Source organism: Ostrea edulis, chromosome 2 (assembly GCF_947568905.1).
Source record: "Ostrea edulis chromosome 2, xbOstEdul1.1, whole genome shotgun sequence".
Classification (NCBI taxonomy): Eukaryota; Metazoa; Mollusca; class Bivalvia; order Ostreida; family Ostreidae; genus Ostrea; species Ostrea edulis.
This window is the reverse complement of record NC_079165.1, coordinates 105,449,963-105,472,316: the sequence shown is the minus strand read 5'-3', so window position 1 is coordinate 105,472,316 and position 22,354 is coordinate 105,449,963. Positions and strand designations below refer to the sequence as shown.

Genomic DNA, 22,354 nt, shown 5'->3' with positions numbered 1-22,354 from the left:
AATTTTAAATTTTGGTAAAGAGCTATCAGCTCATTCTAAATATCCATTCAATAGCATAAAAGATGTTATTTAAATCTTGAATACATGAATGCTGAATGCCAAGTTTGGCCCTGCCCTGAAATCAGAACCTCTACCCCTGGGATCATGAAATTTACAAGATTTTTTAAAATTTTGTAGTCTTCACCCTGCCCCTGAGAGTGCAGGAGTCCTAAAAATAATTTAAGTCTCCCTTGTCCTAAAGATGCTTTATAGCAATATTGAAAAGAATTGCATGGAAAGTAGTTATCAATAAGAAGTTAAAAAAAGTTCAATTTTTAACACTGACCATTTTGGTCCCACCCTGGTACTAAAACCCCTATCCCTTGGATTGCGAAATTTACAATTTGGTAAAGAACTATATCTGCTCCCTCTAAATAACTTAGTATCAATAGCATTAGAGATTCTATCTAAATGTTTTATACACAAACGCTACATGCTTAGTTTGGCCCTGCCTTGAAGTCAGAACCTCTTACCCTTGGGATGATGAAATTTACAATCTTGGTAGAGGTCTTCCTGCTCTACATCACTATGCAAATTGGTAAATTTTTGGCAGTTTTTACTTTAAATTGCCCCAGAGGCCCTGGAGGTGTAGGAGTCCTGAAATTTATAATTCATGTCCCTCTTGTCTCAAAGGTGCTTCATACCAAATTTGGTTCAACAATGCAAAATGACAGACACTGACCAATAGTAATATAATTTACCCCAGTAAAAAGTACCAAATTTCCTGGGTAAAAGTTGGTGGCAAAAGTACCAATTCTCTTGGTGAGGGTAAGTTATAAAAGTACCACATCTGGTAAAGTTTTTTTATGAAAAGGCCCCAAATCAGTTGGAAGTCATGGATAAAAGTCATCAACAAAAGTGCCAGATTTTTTGGTGAACTGGTCCTCATATTACATATACATATTAACATTCACTGAATCTTTTCTCTTGCATTTCTTTTGAAATTTACATTGCTTTCATCATACACACTGAATACATGTTTGTTGCAAATTAGTTTCATCCATTTTTTTAGTACCACCTGTCCGCATAATCATTACCAAATATGGAACATTGTCAAGGTCAAAGGTTGCATTAGCTGTTCTGTTTAATGTAACAAGTGGGTCAATGATATGATTTTAATACTTAAATCTACTGGCAGTCTATATTTTTTTAGAAATACATTAAAAATTTAAATATAAGCAATAAAATGTCTTTCTTTAAAGAAAGCATTTTATTGTTTAATTACCAACAAAAATTCCAAAATTCTCCTGACTTTAGTTTTTGAATATAAATAGATCTGGCAAGTGGTCTTGTATGAAAGTCAGTGACAGAATTAGTGCCAAAATTAATAGCTGAAGATATGAGGAGGTGATGTTGGCAACAAAGGTACCAATCTCCTGAAAGAGACAAAAGGTTTTAATTAAAGTCTGTGATACAAAGCACTAAATCTCCAGGTAGAAGGTCTTGTCAGTCAGTGACACAAGTTCCAAATCTCCTGGCAGAGAGTGTTAATTTGGGTTAAAGTCCAAACAAAAATGCCAGGACTCCTGGTGAAAGTTTGGAGGTAAATTCAAGAAGTTCCAAATGTCCTGGCTGAGGGTCTTGGGTTAAAATCCAGACAAAAATGCCAGGACTCCTAGTGAAAGTTTGGAGTTAAATTCAAGAAGTTCCAAATCTCCTGGCAGAGGGAATAAAAAAGGGAATAAAATCCACCGTCCGACTATTCGCCGATGACACTATAGCGTACCTTACCATCCCATCAGACTCGGGATGTTTCAGACCTACAATCCGACCTTGACAAACTAGCATTATGGGAAACTACATGAAAGATGTCATTCCACCCTGACAAATGCAACGTCCTAACCATCAGTAGGAAAAAGAATCCCATCAAAACATCTTATATACTGCACAGACACACCTTGACATCTGTTTCCAGTGCCAAATATCTGGGATGCACTTTCACCTCTAACCTACAATGGAGCCAACATGTCAGTGACATCTGTAACAAAGCCAATAGAACCCTGGGATTCCTAAAGCGTAACCTAAACATCAGCGCAACATCGGTTAAGACCAACGCATACAAATCCCTAGTTAGACCTATAGTGGAGTACGCAAGCCCGGTGTGGGACCCATATCACAAAACAGAAATAGACCGAATAGAGATGGTACAACGACGAGGGGCAAGATACGTTACCAACCGATTTGGAAATAGATCCAGCGTAAGCAGTATGATACAACACCTGGAATGGAGATCACTAGAAAGCAGACGGAGAGATGCCCGACTCGCATTGTTCTATAAGATCGAACATGGCGAAGTTGCCATCAGAAAGGAGGGACGTCTAATAAGACCAAGACGATCGACTAGAAATACACACAACAAAAGCTATCTGCTACCATCAACCAACAAGGACTGCCGAAAATATTCCTTCTTCCCACGTACAATCAGGGACTGGAACTCACTACCACCAGAGACAGTGTCGGCACCGTCACTTGAAGTCTTCAAGGCCTCAGTGATCAAACAAATGTAAAAACTGCAGGAACTGATTTTTTTATCCTGATTTTAAAATTTTATCGCATGCGCACCCACATGGCAGTATAATCAATACGTTGATGGTGGCCATTATTGGGCAGAAGCAGAGGGTCTTGGGTTAAAATCCAGACAAAAATGCCAGGACTCCTGGTGAAAGTTTGGAGTTAAATTCAAGAAGTTCCAAATCTCCTGGCAGAGAGTGTTGAGTTAAAGTCCAGACAAAATGTCATGAATCCTAGTGAAGGTTTGGAGTTATATTCAGTGGTGGAAGACCAATTAAGTTAATAATAATAATAATGATTGGTTTTATATAGCGCCTTTTCCAGCGTATGCTGCTCAAAGCGCTTTACAATAATCAATGTACATTACATCTTCGCAAGCCAAGTGTCCGATTCGCTTACTCTCATAAGCGAATCAGACACTTGGCTTGCGAAGATGTGTACATTATTACCCCGGCAGACCTTATATCAATCTAGAACTTTCTCAGCCTCCTAGGAAGCATACAGTGCAAGCTGCCATTACAAGCGCTAGAGCACTAACATTCTAACAATATCTTTCACGGTCTATAGCCAGGTACCCCTTTTACACTTGGGTGGAGTGAGGAAATTCATGTAAAGTGCCTTTCCCTAAGGACACAACGCCAGCCCTGCTGTGGCCAGGACTCGAACCCACAACCTTTCGGTCGAGAGTCTGATGGCCTAACCACTAGGCACTAACATTCTAACAATATCTTTCACGGTCTATAGCCAGGTACCCCTTTTACACTTGGGTGGAGTGAGGAAATTCATGTAAAGTGCCTTTCCCTAAGGACACAACGTCAGCCCTGCTGCGGCCAGGACTTGAACCCACAACCTTTCGGTCGAGAGTCTGATGGCCTAACCACTAGGCCACCGACGCCACATTCCAAATCTCCCGACAGTATAAGTTGGAGTTTAAAGTGCCAACTCTCAACATCAGTCATGGATGAATGTTAACCGTACATGTAGCTACGTATGTAACAGGTTGGCCAAGGCCAATTCAACTTAATTAGTAGATCATCATCCACAGTCACCAAAAAGTATGGGGTGGGTGGGAGGATTTTATTTTTTAATTTTTATTTTCTGAGAAAAAATTTTGTCAACAGAAGTGCGTCATTTAATCATAAATGCTAGATGGATATCAATTTATGCTTATTTCACAGACAATTCCAGGTTAAGCTTTAATTTCAAACACAGAAAGATACCAAACCTTTTCAAGATTTATGCTCGTTAGAACGTGAGAAATTAAGAAAACCATACATATATGATATATCTATTTTCTTCACCGTTCATGTAGCTTTTCACTTTGCTATACTGGAGTCGGGCATGAAAATTTTCTGGAAATCGCAAGTTTCGCAAAATAAAAAAATTCGGGGCGGTCCGATTTTTAAGGGGCGGGCGGGAATGATAATCTATCAATTAAGTTGAATTGGCCTAACAGAGTTTTAAATCTTCTGGTTGCAAAAGCCTCTGGAGAAAACAAATTTTTGTTTGAAATGTCAGTCTAAAGCTAGGTTGACCATGACTGGTCTTGCATATTTTCCTGGAGGAAATCAGTGATTAAGTTGTCTATCTAGCAAAATAAAACTAGGCATGCTGCAGTACATTTCAGTCAGCGGGAGAGTGCATTTGAACTCCTTAGTATGTACTGTATGTTCTGAGCTGAATGTGCCAGTTTACACAGCCTTTTCTAGTTTTTAATACACTATAGTGACAGTACTGAAATGATTCCCTTCAAGGAGCAACAAGCCTTGGTCGAGTTCCTGATTAATGTCATTCAGGGTCAATTTCTTTAAAACTAGGAAACAAACATTGTACTCCATGTAAATCAACAATGTGAATATTGAAGAAAATCTGAGGTTTCTATATTTATTTGAAATATTAAGCCATTTACAGTATCACATTAATTTGACAATATATTATTGATGTCTGCTTATTTACATATATAAAATTAGGATTATGATATTACTGCATAGCATACAGTCATTATTGTATATATATTTATTACTGTATACAGCTTGTAATTCAAGCTTGTGGTGTATTGCAGTAATTGCGATTTTCAATGACATATTTAATTAACCAGGTTTTAAATACAATCTAAAGAAAATCATCAGACTGAACCTGTAGATTAAATTTCTGTCATGTCCTATCTGCTTCATTTTCATAATTGCATAGATATTACAAAAAGTATACAACTTGTAACTCAGAATATTAAATACTTCATACATTGTGTATCAATGCAAACATATATAAAAATATATACCATATTATGTCATGCATACAATGCTATTTATGTATGAATTATATACCTGCTGTAGTTAATGTGTTTAAAATATTGCTTATTAACATTGCACAGTTTTTGCCCTTTGAACCATGCACAAAGAAAGCTCAGGACTGAGGAGTTGCTCATTTACATCAACACATATTGATCTTAAAAATTAACGTAAGAAGGAAGTAGAAAATGCTTGTGTGATTTTTATCATCCGTTACATGTATGACCGAAATCATGACTAAAATAAACAACTCCATCATCCATAATAACATGATTAGTTTCAGGAGTACAGCAAATATCTCTTAAAATGACCCGGTTACAAGTGGTTAGTAAATTTCATGAAGATTAATAATCAATGTTTAATGTTTGCACAACTTTTATTTTGCTTTACATTGATGCACCCTGTATCCAGCACTTTAAAACTTTCATAAAAGTTGTGTAAACATGAATTTATTAAATAAAATTACTTTCGAAATTTAAAAATTCTAGTCAATGTTTCAATAAATATTTTTCGTCAAATCTACCCTGATCACAGCAAATATGCAAAAAAGAGGATATAATATGTTGAAAACAAAATATAACGAAATGGATGAGACAAAACACATTTGACAACCTGGCCATGGAATGTTAATGACTTTCAACATCAACTCATCATCAAAACATGTAATCTGACAGTATAACATGCAGTTCAATATGTCTGAAAAATACCAGTAGAGAAAGGCACGGACTATTGCATGAGGTCATTAAATCAACAAAACAATAAATTCATGACGAATGTTGTTTGTATATATCGTACACCAACACCCAACAAAATTGGTATATATATATATTGATTATCAATGAGATATAATTATCAGAGTCACAACACATGAATATTTTTGAATACTGTTGTAAGTTTTATACATGCACATGTATATCTAGCAACTAAAACTGCATGTACACACATTTACATTAAATACCCAGGAGAAAACCCATGAGAATTTATACACATGATACCAGTATTACATCACTGTCTTAGACCCACAAGAAAACCTTGGTATACACATGATACCAGTATTACATCACTGTCTTAGTACAATTTCACAAATTCATGGCACAGAATTTGCATTAAAAATGTCACAAACTTTTTAAATTAATCAAAAGTAGAGAAGTATAACTGAGAGCTGAACAACAATGAGATTAATTTCTACAGGATGGTCATATCAAAGGGCAACATATGCTATCAGATACGCTAAAACCTGGAAAGGGAAATGACATCCCTGAATCAGGTTTTTAAAAATGTTCAAATTGCTTGCACAGTATTTAGATTATTTGAAAGCCAAATCAAGCAAAAAGTACATATAATCTGCCACTTACATTACAACATGTGTACAAGGATATATGTCTCAACCCCTTTTTTGGAAGCACATTTGAACACGAAATACAATTCTGAAAATTAAACATTGCCACAACCCCATCTTGTGTAACCAAGCAACCAGTAAGTGTATGCTAGTCATTTGGACAACTAAAAACACTAAGTCCCTGGATTGTTTTCTACTGTTGAATAGGGCACCTGCTACACAGATTGGTCAAATCACCTCAGCTAGATCCAGTACCAGTACGCAGGTTACTTCCCTTAGCTTCTCACGGTTTTTTAAAATACTTTTCATGGATATGGTTCAAACTTTGCTAAATTTCAAACCAGCTGGAAAATAAAAATATGAAAAATTAGAAAATCATCTTACATGCAATAATTAAAGATACATGTATAATTGTAAAACCTTTGAGTTATGGTTATATATTTTAATGATTTTACCAGATATTATGAGTTTTCTAATCTGAGATTTGTCACGTCTGTCCATTGTCTAGTACTGACCCTCATCGTTACTGTAACAATTCCGACAGTGTAGCTTGTTGACTCGCACTCTGACGTCTGCTCCCTGGGATCCATTACCCAGTGTTGTGTGGCAGACGCAGCATCGGAAGCACTGTACATGGTAATACAGACCAAGGGATTCAATCACCATGGCAGCTCCAAACCCTACAACATACATAATGAAAGTCAATACACAAAATATAACCGGTCAACAAGTAAAATATAGCAGGTCAACACACAAAATATAACAGTTCAACAACAAATTATAGCAGGTCAACACACAAAATATAGAATCTAGTCGACACACAAATTATAGAATCTAGTCGACACACAAAATATAGAGCAGGACACAAATACAGAGCATTCCATATTTCTTAATGTGATGTTTTATGCGAAGAGAAAAATACACAACTTCATCTTTTAAAATATGATGGCAATTATCAATATTGCAATCTCCAATTAAATTAAGTTTTTTTTTTTTGGGGGGGGGGGGGGAAAGGACTGCCACCAGTGCCTTTTGGAGATCATCAATATAGTTGTATTTGAATGATATGTGGTCATATATTATAAGTGGTGTGAATTAAATATGAAGACCCAAAGCTCACCTAATTCTTGGGCACAATGAGAGCAAAGCTGTTTTCCGCTGACTGCCATAATTTGTTCAGCATGGCTTGGGGGTGATGTTGGGGAGGGGGGATTCGGTGAACTTTTGGAAGGTCGTAGACTGTTATCTGATTTTGGTGCGTGACTGTAACTATAATTGGCTGGAAGAGTATGAGACAGTTTATCTGGTTCATTCACAGCACTAAACTGTTTGGTGTCTAAAGATCTAGGGGAAATCACACTGTTGGTACTGTATGTTTGTTGTTTAGGGACGGAGGTATCGTCTCGCCAGCGATTAGCAACCCCCTCCTGATGCACCGGTTTAATTGGTCCTCCGTAGGAATGAACAGAATGCCGTTTATTCTCTGCCCTCCTCCTCCTTTCAGCCTCCTCTACCATCCAGTGAGAGTGTAGATTGTGATGCTCAGATCTATGTGGTTTAATCTGGGTTTGAATATGGTCACCGCTGTGTGGTCTAGATTTTGGCACAGAATTGGAATGCTGCACTTCCTTAGAGCTCTCTGGCTCCAGTTCAGGCTCAGGTTTTTTCTGTAAAGGAGTGGGCTTACGATTCATGGCCATCATGTCCTCTCTTGACCACCGCTGCTTGTCCTTGTTAGGATCTGGTGCCCACAATGTTTCCAGTCTCCTCGGCCCCTGACTGGTCTCCTGAGACACACTAAACTGAGTCACATTATCACTGGGTTTATCATAACCGTTCATTTCTCTCTTGTTGTCATGTGTCAGGCGATACTTTGGCTTTTCCTCCACATGCTTCTGTCTCTCCAGAGCCTCTCTCTCGCGTTGAACCTTTTCCTGTTCGAGACGCAATTTCTCTCTCTCTTTTCTGATCTCCTCCTTCAATAGTTTAACAAAATTGAATCAGTGCACAAAGAAACAACGATAAGAGGCGCAATATGTTACACATAAGCTTTGGAGTTAAGACTATAGGTTGCAAATCAAGCCATCCTGGCAAAACATTTTCTCATTCAACATTAGTACTTGGCTTGATACTTTCTGGTTTTCTCTTTAATTTTTAGGAAGTAAAATATGTCTCTATACCTCTAATCTACATTAGACCTCACGTTTGTACATCTTTCTTCTATACCTCTAATCTACATTAGACATCACATTTGTACATCTTTCTTCTATACCTCTAGTCTACATTAGACCTCACGTTTGTACATCTTTCTTCTATACCTCTAATCTACATTAGACATCACATTTGTACATCTTTCTTCTATACCTCTAATCTACATTAGACCTCACGTTTGTACATCTTTCTTCTATACCTCTAATCTACATTAGACCTCACGTTTGTACATCTTTCTTCTATACCTCTAGTCTACATTATACCTCACGTTTGTACATCTTTCTTCTATACCTCTAATCTACATTAGACCTCACGTTTGTACATCTTTCTTCTATACCTCTAATCTACATTAGACCTCACATTTGTACATCTTTCTTCTATACCTCTAATCTACATTAGACCTCACGTTTGTACATCTTTCTTCTATACCTCTAGTCTACATTAGACCTCACGTTTCTACATCTTTCTTCTATACCTCTAGTCTACATTAGACCTCACGTTTCTACATCTTTCTTCTATACCTCTAATCTACATTAGACCTCACGTTTGTACATCTTTCTTCTATACCTCTAATCTACATTATACCTCACGTTTGTACATCATTCTTCTTTGATGTTAAAAATTGAAAGCTTTGCATTCTTGTCAACATTCTTTCAACTGCTTCATACTTCAGTGCATTAGCCAATGAAAATGTAAATTACATACAAGTTGCACTACAATGACCCTTTATTATGTACCTCCTGCTTTCTCAATTGTTCCTCCTTTTCCTTCATTATCCTGGTCTTTTCTTCTTCCTCTTGTAAATGTTTTTGATCATTATTTAAATCTGGACTTGGAAGCACACCTATGGAATGACATTATGTACCATAAGAATCAACATGACACATATTCTATAATACATGTGAATACGATAATTTTCTTGAATACGATAATTTTCCATCCACACATACTTCCTGTCTCTTTTGGTTGATCAAGGTTGACATGGAAACTGTATTCAGGCAAAGGTACTGGATCCCTTCAAAGTTTAAATACCAAGTTTATTAGAATGAAAACAATATGAAATCGGAATCTGTATGGTTCATTCCAAAGACTTAGTCCTCATCATTATGTAGGTAGGAAATTAAAGGCAAGAAATTTCTCTCCCTTTGCCCAAAAATATTAAAACAAAGACTTTATAGAAGGTATTTCTTCCTATAAATGAGGTGCTCACTCTGCATGGTTCTGGTTACGTGGGTCAATGATCAGATGAGACGTTGATATCTGAAGAGTGACTGGTTGTCCCACTTTAGCATCATACTGAGGCTCCTTCGAAGGATCCTGTCAATAGCAACAACTCAGTTATACTCTAGCCAATTTCCATAATAGAATAAAGTTTTTGTATATCAAAGAACATTTTATCTAAAATACACACTAGTATGTTTGTTTTCAAGTTAAATTTTTGTAAACAGTAAATTGTGACATTTACAGAACCTAAATACAAAATATCTCATCTTTTCTAACACAGATTTGAAAATTTAACCTATATATATATTTAAATACATAATTATCTTTAAATCATATGGTTTTCAATATCAACATCACAAATATGTCATTTACTATTTTACGTGTATTTTAATGAAGTCATCATTGGGTGTGATCCTCTTTAAACTTCATTATTAAGAATTCATAGCCATGTAGTTAAACAGTTGTTTTTGTATATATATTGCTACATAAATCAATCTTGTGGTCTCTTCATTGTAAATAAGTAACAGATGACAAATTCCACATGCCAGCACAGTTTACACATTACATCTTCTTTCCTGTGGTGTTTTTGTGAACAGCTGATTAATTTGTTCTGTTTGGACTAATTATTCTACACAAATACAGACTTTTAAAAAAAAAGACAAATCTCACCATTTCCACATGACTTGGGCTGGTCTGATTAATGTTGAACTATAAAGAAAGAAAAAAAATTCATGAATTCCATGGAGGACAGTGATTAATGCACAAATATGAAGGAAAAACCTAAAACTACTGCATTGTTTAATTGTTAAGATTAGCTAAAACTTTTATCCTCAAATTATCCACATCTAAAACCTAGTACAGTATACTGTTTCACTGAAATATTTAGTTTGTTGATAAATGTACAGTAATTAACACACATCATTAGATCTCCTGTAAACAATTAATATCACCATGGAAATCAAAGTATTATTGACTAATGCTCTCAAACTGTGCAAATTTTACAATTTTTCAAAAAACACAGGCCAGTGTTTGTTGTGCAGAAGAAAATAAAACAACCACCATTGCCTCGTTAAGTCCAGTTCAAATACTGTAATTTGTAAAATCCATTTCAAACTTTCACATTTTTTATATGCTAATACAACATTGCCAGGTCAAAAACCACACACATGACGCATGTTGCTGGTCAAAACTGCACAAAACAACCCGTAAAATACCTTTCCTACATTTTCAAACTTCTTCTCCAAGATTTGTTGTCTCACAGTCTCAAGTTGTTCTGTTATGCTCCTCAACTTTGCATCAAAATCCACCTGGTCATGGACTAAGTGTGAATCTCCAAATTCAGAAACCGACAAATAGTTTGATCTCAAACGAGGATTCACCATCTCCTCTGCCTTTAATTGTGGATGACTTCCAAATCTGATGGAGTCTCCACTGCTGCCGGTTTTACTAGCTGACCGATCATCTACAGAGCTGGAAACGCTACTGTCTGCTTCATCCGAGCTTAAATCACGACTGACTCTACTTATCTGATCAAAAACTGTATTCTTAAAATTCTTTGTGGCCTTAAAGCTTGCCATCCTCCCAAGTTCAGTCTGCCAAGGGAAAATGGAGGTTATACTGTTACTACTCTTTGGTTCCCAATCTTCTTCATTATCTGTATCCACAAGCTGAAAAGAGGCCTCAGACTGCCATTTCTTCAGGACAGGGGTTCCTCTTCTGGGCATTCTGATCTCAGTCTTATCAGAGACGATTCGTTTTGTCCGAAACGAGTCCAGAGTGTTTCCATTATTTCCACTCAGAATGCCATACTTGTTCACCATTATTCTCGGACTTTTAGTATTTCCACCAACATCTTTCTGTGTAGTTTTTAAATTGGTTCGAATGTCCTTGAGGTTGACGCTCTCAGGTTTGGCTGCCTCTGGCTTCTTTGATTCCAGGTGAGCATCTCTGGTTTTGATCAACCTTCCCGGTTGATCTATTCCATCTTCCTGTGAAATGAATCTTCTGAGTTGACCACTTCCTGACTGGAAATGCTGGGCCAAGTTTGTTGCACTGCTAGACTTCTGCCTGGAGAGATTTGTTTTCTCTCCAGTGCTGGATGTAAAGTGAGTATTGGCAAATGATGAATTCCACTTGTTTCTGGATGGTTCTTTGATGTTGTGTGAACTATTCCTTGACAAAGTTAAAGATGCCTTCACATATTTGTCAGACATTGTGCCTCTGTTTTCCATGTTTTTCACAACACTATACTTTGTCTGAACCTGTGTTTCTCCGGTTGCATTCCAGTCACATTCCTGACTGATAGCAGGTTTACTTTTTAAATTGTCTCCTTCAGTGACTGGGGACCTGCACCTTGTGGGTTGTAGATGGTTTGGTATTGCATCACTATCAGACATACTTCTGAAGGGAACATGCTTTTTCATGACATATTTATCACTTGTTGGCTCCACAGATTCACTGTTAGCTCTAACCTTAACACCCAATGAAGTTCCAGCAGCTTTAAGACTGCTAGGATTGAATGACCTCACTTCCTTCATTAGTGAACTAGAATTGGGTTTTGTTAGAATGGGTGGCTTTTTATTCTCACTGACATCAGTACTATCAAATTTACTGCACAGATTATGAAATGATAGGCTTTTCATTCTAATATTACTTGCCTCAGCCTGTAGAGATGAAGAACTCAAACGTTTGTCGGCATCACTGTCTAGCGAGTTGGAAGAGGATGACCGCCCTGACCTTGAGGACTTCTGCCAGCGTCTGAGGATGTCCGGGGGTTTGAATATTTCTTCACCCAGGTTACTGGGCTTTAGAGGAGGGGGTGCCTCAGAGGGTGGGGGTGGAGGTGGGGGCTCCTGAAGGATGGAAGACTGCAGTACCACCGGGGGCTCTGGCTCAATCACCTTAATTTCTAAAATGTAATTAATTTTTTCATTTCCTTGTTTTCCGTGTATTTACTGTATGTATACTAATAGCATTTAGATTTGTGCTGAGGCAAGAGCACTGACTTATGGAAGTGCTAAAATCCTTGTCTGGGATAATAGTGCTAAAGCAGGGTTACACCAAAGCATCGGCTCAGAATTTACCAAATTTAAAATATGCTATATATACACCAATTCTTGATGCTACTGATTTTAACAAACTTTAATCTGAACATAAGTTTTCTGGTTAGTCTGAGTGATTACCAAATGTTTTTCATCTCTAGTTTTCTGAAAAAGTTTCATTTCTTCTAATTACATATATTATTACACTTGAGCATGGAATACATGCCATGACAATTAATGCTGTTCTGTTTGATCAATAACCTTTATTTTTCCTGACTGTAATGGTAGGTCTCTCGATCACTGCAGTCTCTATCTGCGGGGATTCTTCCTCACGCAACTCTTCTTCTTCCTCCTCTTCTTCACTTTCACTTTCGCTTTCTGATTCCTTGAGAAAGATGGCAATGGCATTACAAATACGACAGTTTGTAAGTGATGAAAAAAATTACAATCACAATGCAGAATTCCACTAAGCTTACTCATGAACAAAACTGCAATACTTGAGGCCAGTATTAATATAAACAGGAAACTTCACAAATTGATAAATATATCCTTTTTTGCCTGCTATTACACAGCCTATGCTAATCTTTACCTGTTTCACATCATTGTTGTTTGTTTCTGGTCGTCTGGTGTCGAGGACTGGGGAGTGTTTGACAGATCTGTGCTCCGCTTTAAGTTTATCCATTATCCACATAGGTTCCTCATCTGCTGTGGTGTTGGACACTGGTTTCCTGGGCTCCTGCTGGGGTGGCTCCCATTTGGTGGCGGAGACTGCCACCTCTAATTTTACATCCTCCTTGAGTGCTGGGGTTCTCTTTTCTTCAAATAATCGATTAACGTTGCATGAAAATGACAGAAATGTAAATGGACTTTTTTTGTTAAGTATATTTTTTTTATATATCTGCATCTAAGAAGAATAACAAAATCATAAAGACATTGAGGGTTCAATGCGTAAATGATGTGACATATACGGCATGAAATTTGGCATTTCTGCACATCAATTCAACTTCCACCTTTTTAAAATTTACCACTGTATTAATTAGTGTGACCATGCAAAGCACAAAAATGATTTACCGACTAATTATATTCAAAGCAGAGTATGAATAATACAATTTTCTCTATAAAATATTAGTGACCATCTTTACAACTGAATCATCTAAAGTGAATAACTCCTTAAAAATTTAGGTATCTTATATTGTCATATTATGAAATTCAAAATCTAAAAAATAAAATGTAAAAATCACAACAACAAATACATAGGGGTCAATGTTGAAATTACTTAAATATGAAATGTAATTTTTAAGTGAAATTTAACATATATCTTTCCTTATTTTTTCTAAATATTTACTTAGTAAAACTAAACCCTCAATCCAAATTATGAAATTTTTTTCAGTTTCTACATAAACACTTAATGTGTGATATCCATTTCAAATTTTTTTTTTTGGGTTTCATGATAGAAGAAGAATGGACAAATACTGTATATCAGGGTATTATGGCATCAGAAATACTTATCACATTATTCTTTTAAAAAAAGTAGTTTGAAATCTTACATTTTATTTTTTAGTGCTGATTCATTTAACAATTAAATGAATCGTTTTTATAAATAGAAACCTTGGTTCTTTTACTTTGGGTGAAATTTCCTCACCCACCAGAAACAGTACAACAAAATGACCTGATATTCAGTAATTATTAGCTAATAAAAAAAAAAAAAGAAGTTTCTGCGTACTCGTATTTCACCTGAAAATCCCTTTACAACAAAATATGGTCCCTTCCAAATATTGTGCAATACAGTTTTTCAAAGAATTGAGATGTATATTACCTGGGACTGGAGGTGGAACTTTTTCGGTTTTCTTGCTGGTTACCGTGGGTGCTGTATCCCGGTGCCTTTGGTAATAGCTGGGATTTGAATCCGCTTTCTCCTCCTTTCTGGTGTATTCAGATGTCCACCTATCATTGTGTCTGTTATGATCTTGGTTATCAGTGTGTTTGTGATGATCTTGGTTATCAGTGTGTTTGTGATGGTCCAGAGTGGACTTTGGGCTGTGTCTTTGATGACCTGGTGTTGATCTTTCTGTGTGTTTGTAATGGTAGCCAGGGCTGGTAGATGGTGAGGTGCTGGTTTTGGGACTGTGAGAGTTAGGAGCCAGGGCTGGGGACTTCCATATTGGAGAGTGATTCTGTGGACTGGCTGGCTTTTCCTCAAACGCTTCATCATCGATGTCGTCATCTGGAATTAAACATGGGTATTCCCCATCACAAAGGATCTCTGAAATTATGGTGACACCTTAAAACTTACGAAAAATTTCAATCCACATTTAGGATATTTGCAATATTTGAAACATTCTTTGTTATGAATCATCTACCCATCTGGTGTCACTTTATGAGTTCACAGAAAATAATCTCCATATTAAATTTACGTTATATGTCTCCTTTAAAGCATTATGACACAGAAATTTGGATTTTAATATGCTCTCCCACTACTAAAATATCATGCAATGTACACTTAATACCCATAAAAATAACTTCTTACCCATTATAATGATACCCAATTATCCCTACAAATATTTCCACATAGTGTAACAAAGCAGAAAAAGATTTGTGCATAATATAAAACCAAACTGAAAAATATCTAAGCAGATTTGGAATGCTTTTTTGCATCAATCACAGGTGCTAAAGGAGAAAAAGTGGTTTGTAGCTTAATAAGACTGAAACATCCACTCATAGAACCCAAGCATATTTATAGCAAATCTCCAAACAGAATCACACTTCTACATAATAAAGATCAACATAAAATTCAATTACCATCTATGTCAGGCCAACCATACTCTATTTGTTACAGCAAGTTAAAATGTTAATTTAAAATTCTCAATACATGTAATTCTGACTGAAAACTAATTTGGAAAATCATAAGTAAATTTCTACATTCTAAAAAATTGTAGGATATATTAAATTAAACTATCTTAAAAATCATGACAAGAAATAGTCACGGAAATGTAGAAAGCAATGAACATTGAAATACCAAACTGTAAATATGAAAGTTACATTGATCATTATGAATCTGATCTGACAGTAAGACTATGCATTCACTTAAAGCAATAATGACTTAGGAAATCCTTCTGGTGTAACTAAATGTGGCTGATCTACACTATTATACACTAATTTTCTAGATGACAGCAGTAATAATTTAAGACACATGCCTTCTGGTATAACTAAATGTGGCCGATTAGTAAAACTTCTTCATATTAAGAACTTTGCATGCCCCTGTTTGACGCGTTGTCTATGCTCTCAGTAGTTTATACAAACCTTCTTCTACCTCTCTCTTAATTCGGAGATCTACACGCCCCCATTTTATGCATCGCCTATGATTTCAATCTCTCTCTTGATTCGAAGATCTACACGCCCCTGTCTGACGCATTGCCTATGATTTCAATCTCTCTCTTGATTCGAAGATCTACACGCCCCTGTCTGACGCATCGCCTATGATTTCAATCTCTCTCTTGATTTGGAGATCTACACGCCCCTGTCTGACGCATCGCCTATGATTTCAATCTCTCTCTTGATTTGGAGATCTACACGCCCCTGTTTGATGCATTGTCTATAATTTTAATCTCTTGATTCGGAGTTCTACATGCCCCTGTTTGACGCGTTGCCTATGATTTTAATCTCTCTCTCTTGATTTGGAGATCTACACGCCCCTGTTTGACGCGTTATGATTTCAATCTCTCTCTCGATTTGGAGCTCTACATGCCTTTGTTAGGCACATTGTCTATGACTTCAGTCTCTTGATTCGGAGCTATGCCCCTGTTTGATGCGTTGTCTATGATTTCAATCTCTTTCTTGATTCGGAGCTCTACATGCCTTTGTTGGGCACGTTGTCTATGATCTCAATCTCTTGATTTGGAGCTATGTCCCTATTGATGCGTTGTCTATGATTTCAGTCTCTTGATTTGGAGCTATGCCCCTGTTTGATGTGTTGTCTATGATTTCAGTAGTTGACACATACCTTCTCCTGCCTCTCTCTTGATTCGGAGTTCTAGATGTCCATGTCTGACGCTGTTGTCGATGATGTGCTGGACCTGTGGGTTTGTCATGGTTGAGGTGTCCCTTCTGTTCACAGCTAAGATAATGTCCTTCATCTGTAAATCACAAACATCAGCCGCACTCCCTGCAACACAGAACCTAACACTTTACTGCATGTTATGGACTGTATTTTCAAACTGCCAAAATTTAGATTTGTTCATCATTAGTACTGTCAATCGGTTTGATTAATGAGTAAAAATACCAAAATTTGTTTTCTATAACAAAACTTGATTCAATGTATGTAAAATTACAGCACGTGGATTCATTTCAGAATGATGCATATATTATATCAGTACCTTTAATGAAGCAAGAGTGCAAATTCAGGAATATGAAAATCTCTAACTATTTATAAATTATTGTCATTCGCAAAGGGTGTGCTAAATCTTCATTAAACAAAATAGCCCACCAGCTCTCACAGAGCCAAATTTTGAATATGTTAGAATAAAAACACATACAGTGTATACTTTCTTTTAATCCTTTTATTCACTTCACAAATGTTTTCACCTACTCTTGAAAATTCATCATTATTTTGGCTCTACATAGCTTTGAAATTTACATCCTACTTTTTGAAACCTTCCACAAAATTTCATGTTTGACATTAAGATGTTATCATAAACAAAATCTCTAAGTACATTCATTCTAAACATTTTCAAATTTATCAATTGTAAACTTATCTATTTAAACAAATTGAATTTAATAAAACTAATGTTCTACTTTTCTAACTTCTATCCAGAAGTTTGGTTCAATAATACTTCAATCCCCAAGATCTGATTTGAATTCTGTGACAGAGGAAGGCTTTGTTGATTTTGGGCTTATTGGGCTTGTGAATTCTTCCAAAGCAAATGGACAACATTACTCTTAATCCATAAATTAGTGTCAAGAGATAGACATTTCGTCAAGTTTATCTGATAAATCTGTTTAAAAAATCAATTACTAAAATACTGTTTGACGAAGTCAGATCAAACAACACAAGAGGCTCATATCCTTCACCCGAGTAAAACATTTAACATCTTAATCTACATCCAATGTGCAAAGCTCACTGTTTAGTCTTTTTCAACCAATCAGATGCCAATGTAGCCATCTTGAAATTCAAATTATTCTAGGACCACTAGAAGATATTCTATTGAAGTTGTTTATTTGACAAAGTAATTGGTCTGCAGAAGTCCAGTTTTGTCTCAACTGATCCAAATCCATATGGTGGCAGCTAGTAATGAATCTTCTTTAAGGAATATTTGAGCTGAGTTTTCTGATTAGCCATGCAGATATTCTGATTAAATGATTTTCCTCTTAACTAATCAGAAGCTATAGAGGCTACCTATAAATTCTAGAAATACTTTATTAGGGCATTGACTTTTTCAAGTTTGTGAATGGGGACTCTGACATCAAACATGAGAAAGCTTTCTTCCAGACAGATAGACATGTGATTGACCAATGTCAATCAAAAGTTTAGTTGCATACATCATTGTCTTGGGTGATCTTATGGAAACAATAGTTGTCCCCCCCTCCCCCTTCTCTCTCCTCTCTCTCTTTACAACAAAATAGACTACACCTTTTTTCAAAGTGGTTTTTTTTTGGTATGGTTTTTTTTTTTTTTTTTTGCTGCTTGTCTGGCATATAAGTACCTAACAGATAGCATTAATGCCTGGCACTTCAATACAAATATTGCTAACTGTCAATACAGAAATATATTGACCTTAAAGAGAAGTATATCAACCAAGCAGAAAGTACGACATTAATATACATCTCTCTGGCGTATAAGATGTATCCTTTCCTAGAATCCATCAGAAGGCAATGAAATACATGTATGTATTGACGATACCACTTAACAAATCTTGAGCTGTTACAGGTGTTTTATCAAGATCTCAATGTCCACATTTATTTTTCTATTCAATATTTACATGTCTACAAATTGACCTGAAACAGAAAACAAGAAGAGCTTCATAGTGTTTTCTTTCCGAGCAGTTGTACCTTTTGCTACTTGAATACACTGTCAAATGTAACTGTTGGCAGCTGTATACACACAACTACAAAAAATACTGCTTTCTAAAAGGTAAACAAATTCTGCCTTTCACCGTAGAAACAAAAATATTTTTGTAGCAAGTGGGTTTTTTTTGTTTTTTTTTATAAAAGTTATCTTTAGCCTTGCTTTGCTTCTCTGGAGGCAACGTTTCTGTACAAACAGTCAACAATACTCGGCATAATGAAATTTATATTTAAAGTAGAAGGTACTTGTTTGTAAGGCCTCTAGGGTTCAGTCTAGGCTTGTGGTAGGTAATATACGGGGTTAGTTTGCATGGTAGTGAGTGTGTGTAAAGGGGGGGGGGGGGTGTTTACTACTAACCTATGGTGACTTTATACACTGTTATGGGCTGTTTCTTTTCCACACCTCCAGCGATACTAAATCCAAAACCTTTGCTGTTGTGGGGGCTCTGAAGGTTAATCTTTATATTCTTCTCTGTGAAATCCTGAAAAACAACAAGTGCTTGGTGACAAAAAGAGAAGATTATACTCACTGCATGTGCCTCGATTCATGTTCTGGGAGACACAAAACTTTGTTTGTGTACTAGATAGAGTTCTAGAGCGTCCTGCAACTACATTAATTTCTTATGATAATATTACAGATTCTTGGGATAGTTTTGATCAACAGGAATGTGTAGCAGTAATGCAACTTTCTAACAGTCCATAGTTTAAAAGTTTTAACTTAAAATCAGAATAAAGATAGAAACTTCAGGGTTCAAATTTCAGCTAATTGTGATTTCTAAACACCTTTATTTACTGACAACATATCCTCAGCTGTGAAAACATAAAGTGCATGTATGATCTATCTTAATTAGTAACAATAATAATAATGATAATAATATCTGTACAAATGTTACAATCATTGCTGAGTTTCTTATATACAAAATGTTTGTTTTTTTCTCAACTCAATGATATAGATTCCTCAAAGCAAATTAACCCTGAAGCATGGATATTTGATCAGAAGTGTACTAAGTGAACATCTGCGAGTTGTTTATATTGTGTTGGCCCTACCTTCTCTCTGATGTACACTGATTTACTTACAATCAATAGAGAAATTTCACACAAAAAAATCGTAACTCATACTTCAAATGTTCAATCATGCTTACGTTCTGTATAATACAACATTACATCATTCCTCAATTAAAACAATTACACCACCAAAAAAAAAATGTTTAATATGCATATTGCATACTTAATGCATTTCCCACAACTATTGATGCCTGAGCTGACTATATATAATGTTTTATTAACAGCCTATTCATTTTTGCAATCCATTAACCATTATTTATTGTCTTTATGTTAAATAGACAAATCAATACATTCCATTCTAACAATGTCAAACAAAGAGCATTTGATAATTAGGTGTTAACAATGATCAACTAAACAGGCCTCCTTTCTTGTGATAGAGAATGGTAATATTTATAAAATAAGGCAATTGCATGATCTGATAATTTAATACATGATGACATGACCAGCCATGACAGTTTCTGGATTCATATTTATACCTAGTGGTAGATCTGGACAGTACAGGTCAAAGGTTACCACCCCAATCCCCCAGTGTGGTTGACAATTTGTAATAAATAAATAAAAACAAGAAGTTGTTTGTGGCATTTTGTGACTGCAACACTCCTTTTGAGGCTTCAGAAAGATCTCGCGCATTTCAATACATTTACATTCACTAAATTCTCTTGAAACCTTCAAAGGGTATTATTTGTACTATCAGATTTGTGGCATTAACCTAATTAAAATTTAGTGTGATAGTTTGTCCAGCTGAAATTAAAATAACTCTTCGTAGTTTTGTTTACCTTTGCTGGGTGAGATTTTGCCCTTGGACGATCTGCGAGTCTCACAGGTGGGGAATCATGGGTTTCTTTTTTCTCCATTTCCTGCCACTTGGAACGAGTCCGTCCCGCTCCCACACTGAATTCAAATTTTTTCTTTGGTTTTTCATAATCCACTTGTTCTTTTTTCTCAAAACTTTTTAATATGTTGCTAATTTTGTTTACTGACGATGTGCTGTTCTCACTTCTATTGGCAGTGGAAGAGTCCTGCTTAGCCTGAGTTCTCCATGAGGAATCACCACTAAGAGATTTTTTACTTTCTGACACTTTCCCTCGATTGAATTTGTCATCGTGAGTGGTTCTCGGAGCACCAGTTTTTTCTTCCACAGAGTTTTCATCCTGCGCATTATTTGTGTTATTCTGATCATCATCATCTTTGGCCCAGTCTGCTATATTCTTTTCTTCATAACTTGATTTTTCACTTCCAAAAGAATTCTGAAAACGCAATGCACACTAAGTAAATAAATTGTCTATGATTAAATGTTTATAAATATCCAAAACCTGTTACTTGTATAATCCCTCTAGGAGAGTGATTTAGAGGAATATGTTCACTAGTCGAAGATATCAAAATTATGATGACCCTATAGTGGCAGTTATAGTGTTATTTCAAATTTCCTACAATTTTTTACCCAAGTTTTCAAGTTTATTATTAATTTATCTACCTTAAAAATTCACCATTCACTGATTCACTCATATCTTTGTGCATGGGGTATGAACAAATTTACATCCAATTGCATCAAAATAAGATGTTTTACCATATAATTCACCAAATCTAGACCATTATACATGCTACTTTTCAAAGTTATTCATTTTTAAGAAAAAAAAAGTAGCATTCACAAACCCTATCGGAAAGCTGATATTCTTGTGATGAACCCATTTGCAAATTTTCAATAAAAAATAATTGTGTCTTGTGATCTTAAAACGGATGGGAACACTTGAAAATAAATTTTGTGTTATTCATACCATATAATACAGAAATGATTCAACAAAGATAGAAGAGTACAGTATCCCTGGTTAGGTCTACAGATACATATACATGTAATTATCAGCTACTTAAATGGCTATGTAACAGCAATGGCTGCAAGACTGAATTTACCTTTAACCCACATGACATCAGACTAGACTGGTATCATATGTGATATCTCTTCAAGGAGATAACAGACAGATAGACTTGTTTACAAAGTCTCAGTTCAACGTTAATATAGTGCTTAAAAAGGAATCACTATTGTCTTAAATCACTATTCTAAAGTTCTCCAAAATTGTACAAAATATTGCATTCTAAATTATTAGGATCCGATGTTGCTGAAAGATTTTACTTGAAATTTCTTTAAAATATGCCCCCTTTAAACTACTGTAGATTCAAATCAAGTATAGTACACAGTTACTTTTCAAAACTTGGGGTGTATGATTCATACCAGCACATACCGTTCTATTTTTCAAGGAGAGACGCTGTTGCAGCCTGACAGAGGGCGCTGTTTCTTGCCGGACCTGTTCTGTTTTCTGTATAGTCTCCTGTAAAGGCTCCGACTTTTTACTGAACAAGTCGTCGTCATCATCATCCATCGGGTAAAAATTCAGCATACCTGTACTCATCCTCTTTTTCCTGCAGACAGGAAAACAGAAACCTTTGTTGATACTTTTTTTACACTCAAAATAATTCCCATTTGTACTAAAAAATCTTTTAAAATTAACTTTTCATTTACAAGCCTTTCATACAGTGTCACCAAATACAGCTAAAAATCTCATTCCGAGATGTTAAGTGCC

At 35.9% G+C, this 22,354-nt stretch overlaps 1 protein-coding gene across 7 annotated transcripts in view; it reads right to left on the bottom strand.

The window, feature by feature from the left end:
- Positions 1-4,420: 4,420 nt before the first annotated feature.
- The window catches only part of LOC125667320 (LIM and calponin homology domains-containing protein 1-like), a 59,494-nt gene continuing 41,560 nt past the window's right edge, over positions 4,421-22,354 (bottom strand). For 4 of the 7 annotated variants that reach the window (XM_048900815.2, XM_048900818.2, XM_056155905.1 and 1 more), the window contains 16 exons: positions 22,016-22,193; positions 20,555-21,025; positions 19,072-19,195; positions 16,654-16,815; positions 15,453-15,476; positions 14,470-14,877; positions 13,243-13,469; positions 12,915-13,038; positions 12,270-12,520; positions 10,282-10,320; positions 9,599-9,705; positions 9,339-9,403; positions 9,126-9,232; positions 7,298-8,153; positions 6,693-6,857; positions 4,421-6,521 (listed from right to left, as the gene is read on the bottom strand). In XM_048900815.2, coding sequence (XP_048756772.2) covers positions 6,496-6,521; positions 6,693-6,857; positions 7,298-8,153; positions 9,126-9,232; positions 9,339-9,403; positions 9,599-9,705; positions 10,282-10,320; positions 12,270-12,520; positions 12,915-13,038; positions 13,243-13,469; positions 14,470-14,877; positions 15,453-15,476; positions 16,654-16,815; positions 19,072-19,195; positions 20,555-21,025; positions 22,016-22,193 — 3,334 coding nt within the window. In that variant the 3' untranslated portion in view covers positions 4,421-6,495. Of the gene's footprint in view, positions 6,522-6,632; positions 6,858-7,297; positions 8,154-9,125; positions 9,233-9,338; positions 9,404-9,598; positions 9,706-10,281; positions 10,321-12,269; positions 12,521-12,914; positions 13,039-13,242; positions 13,470-14,469; positions 14,878-15,452; positions 15,477-16,653; positions 16,816-19,071; positions 19,196-20,554; positions 21,026-22,015; positions 22,194-22,354 lie in introns of all 7 variants that reach the window. The other 3 variants (XM_048900817.2, XM_056155904.1, XM_048900816.2) reach the window with 2 other exon arrangements.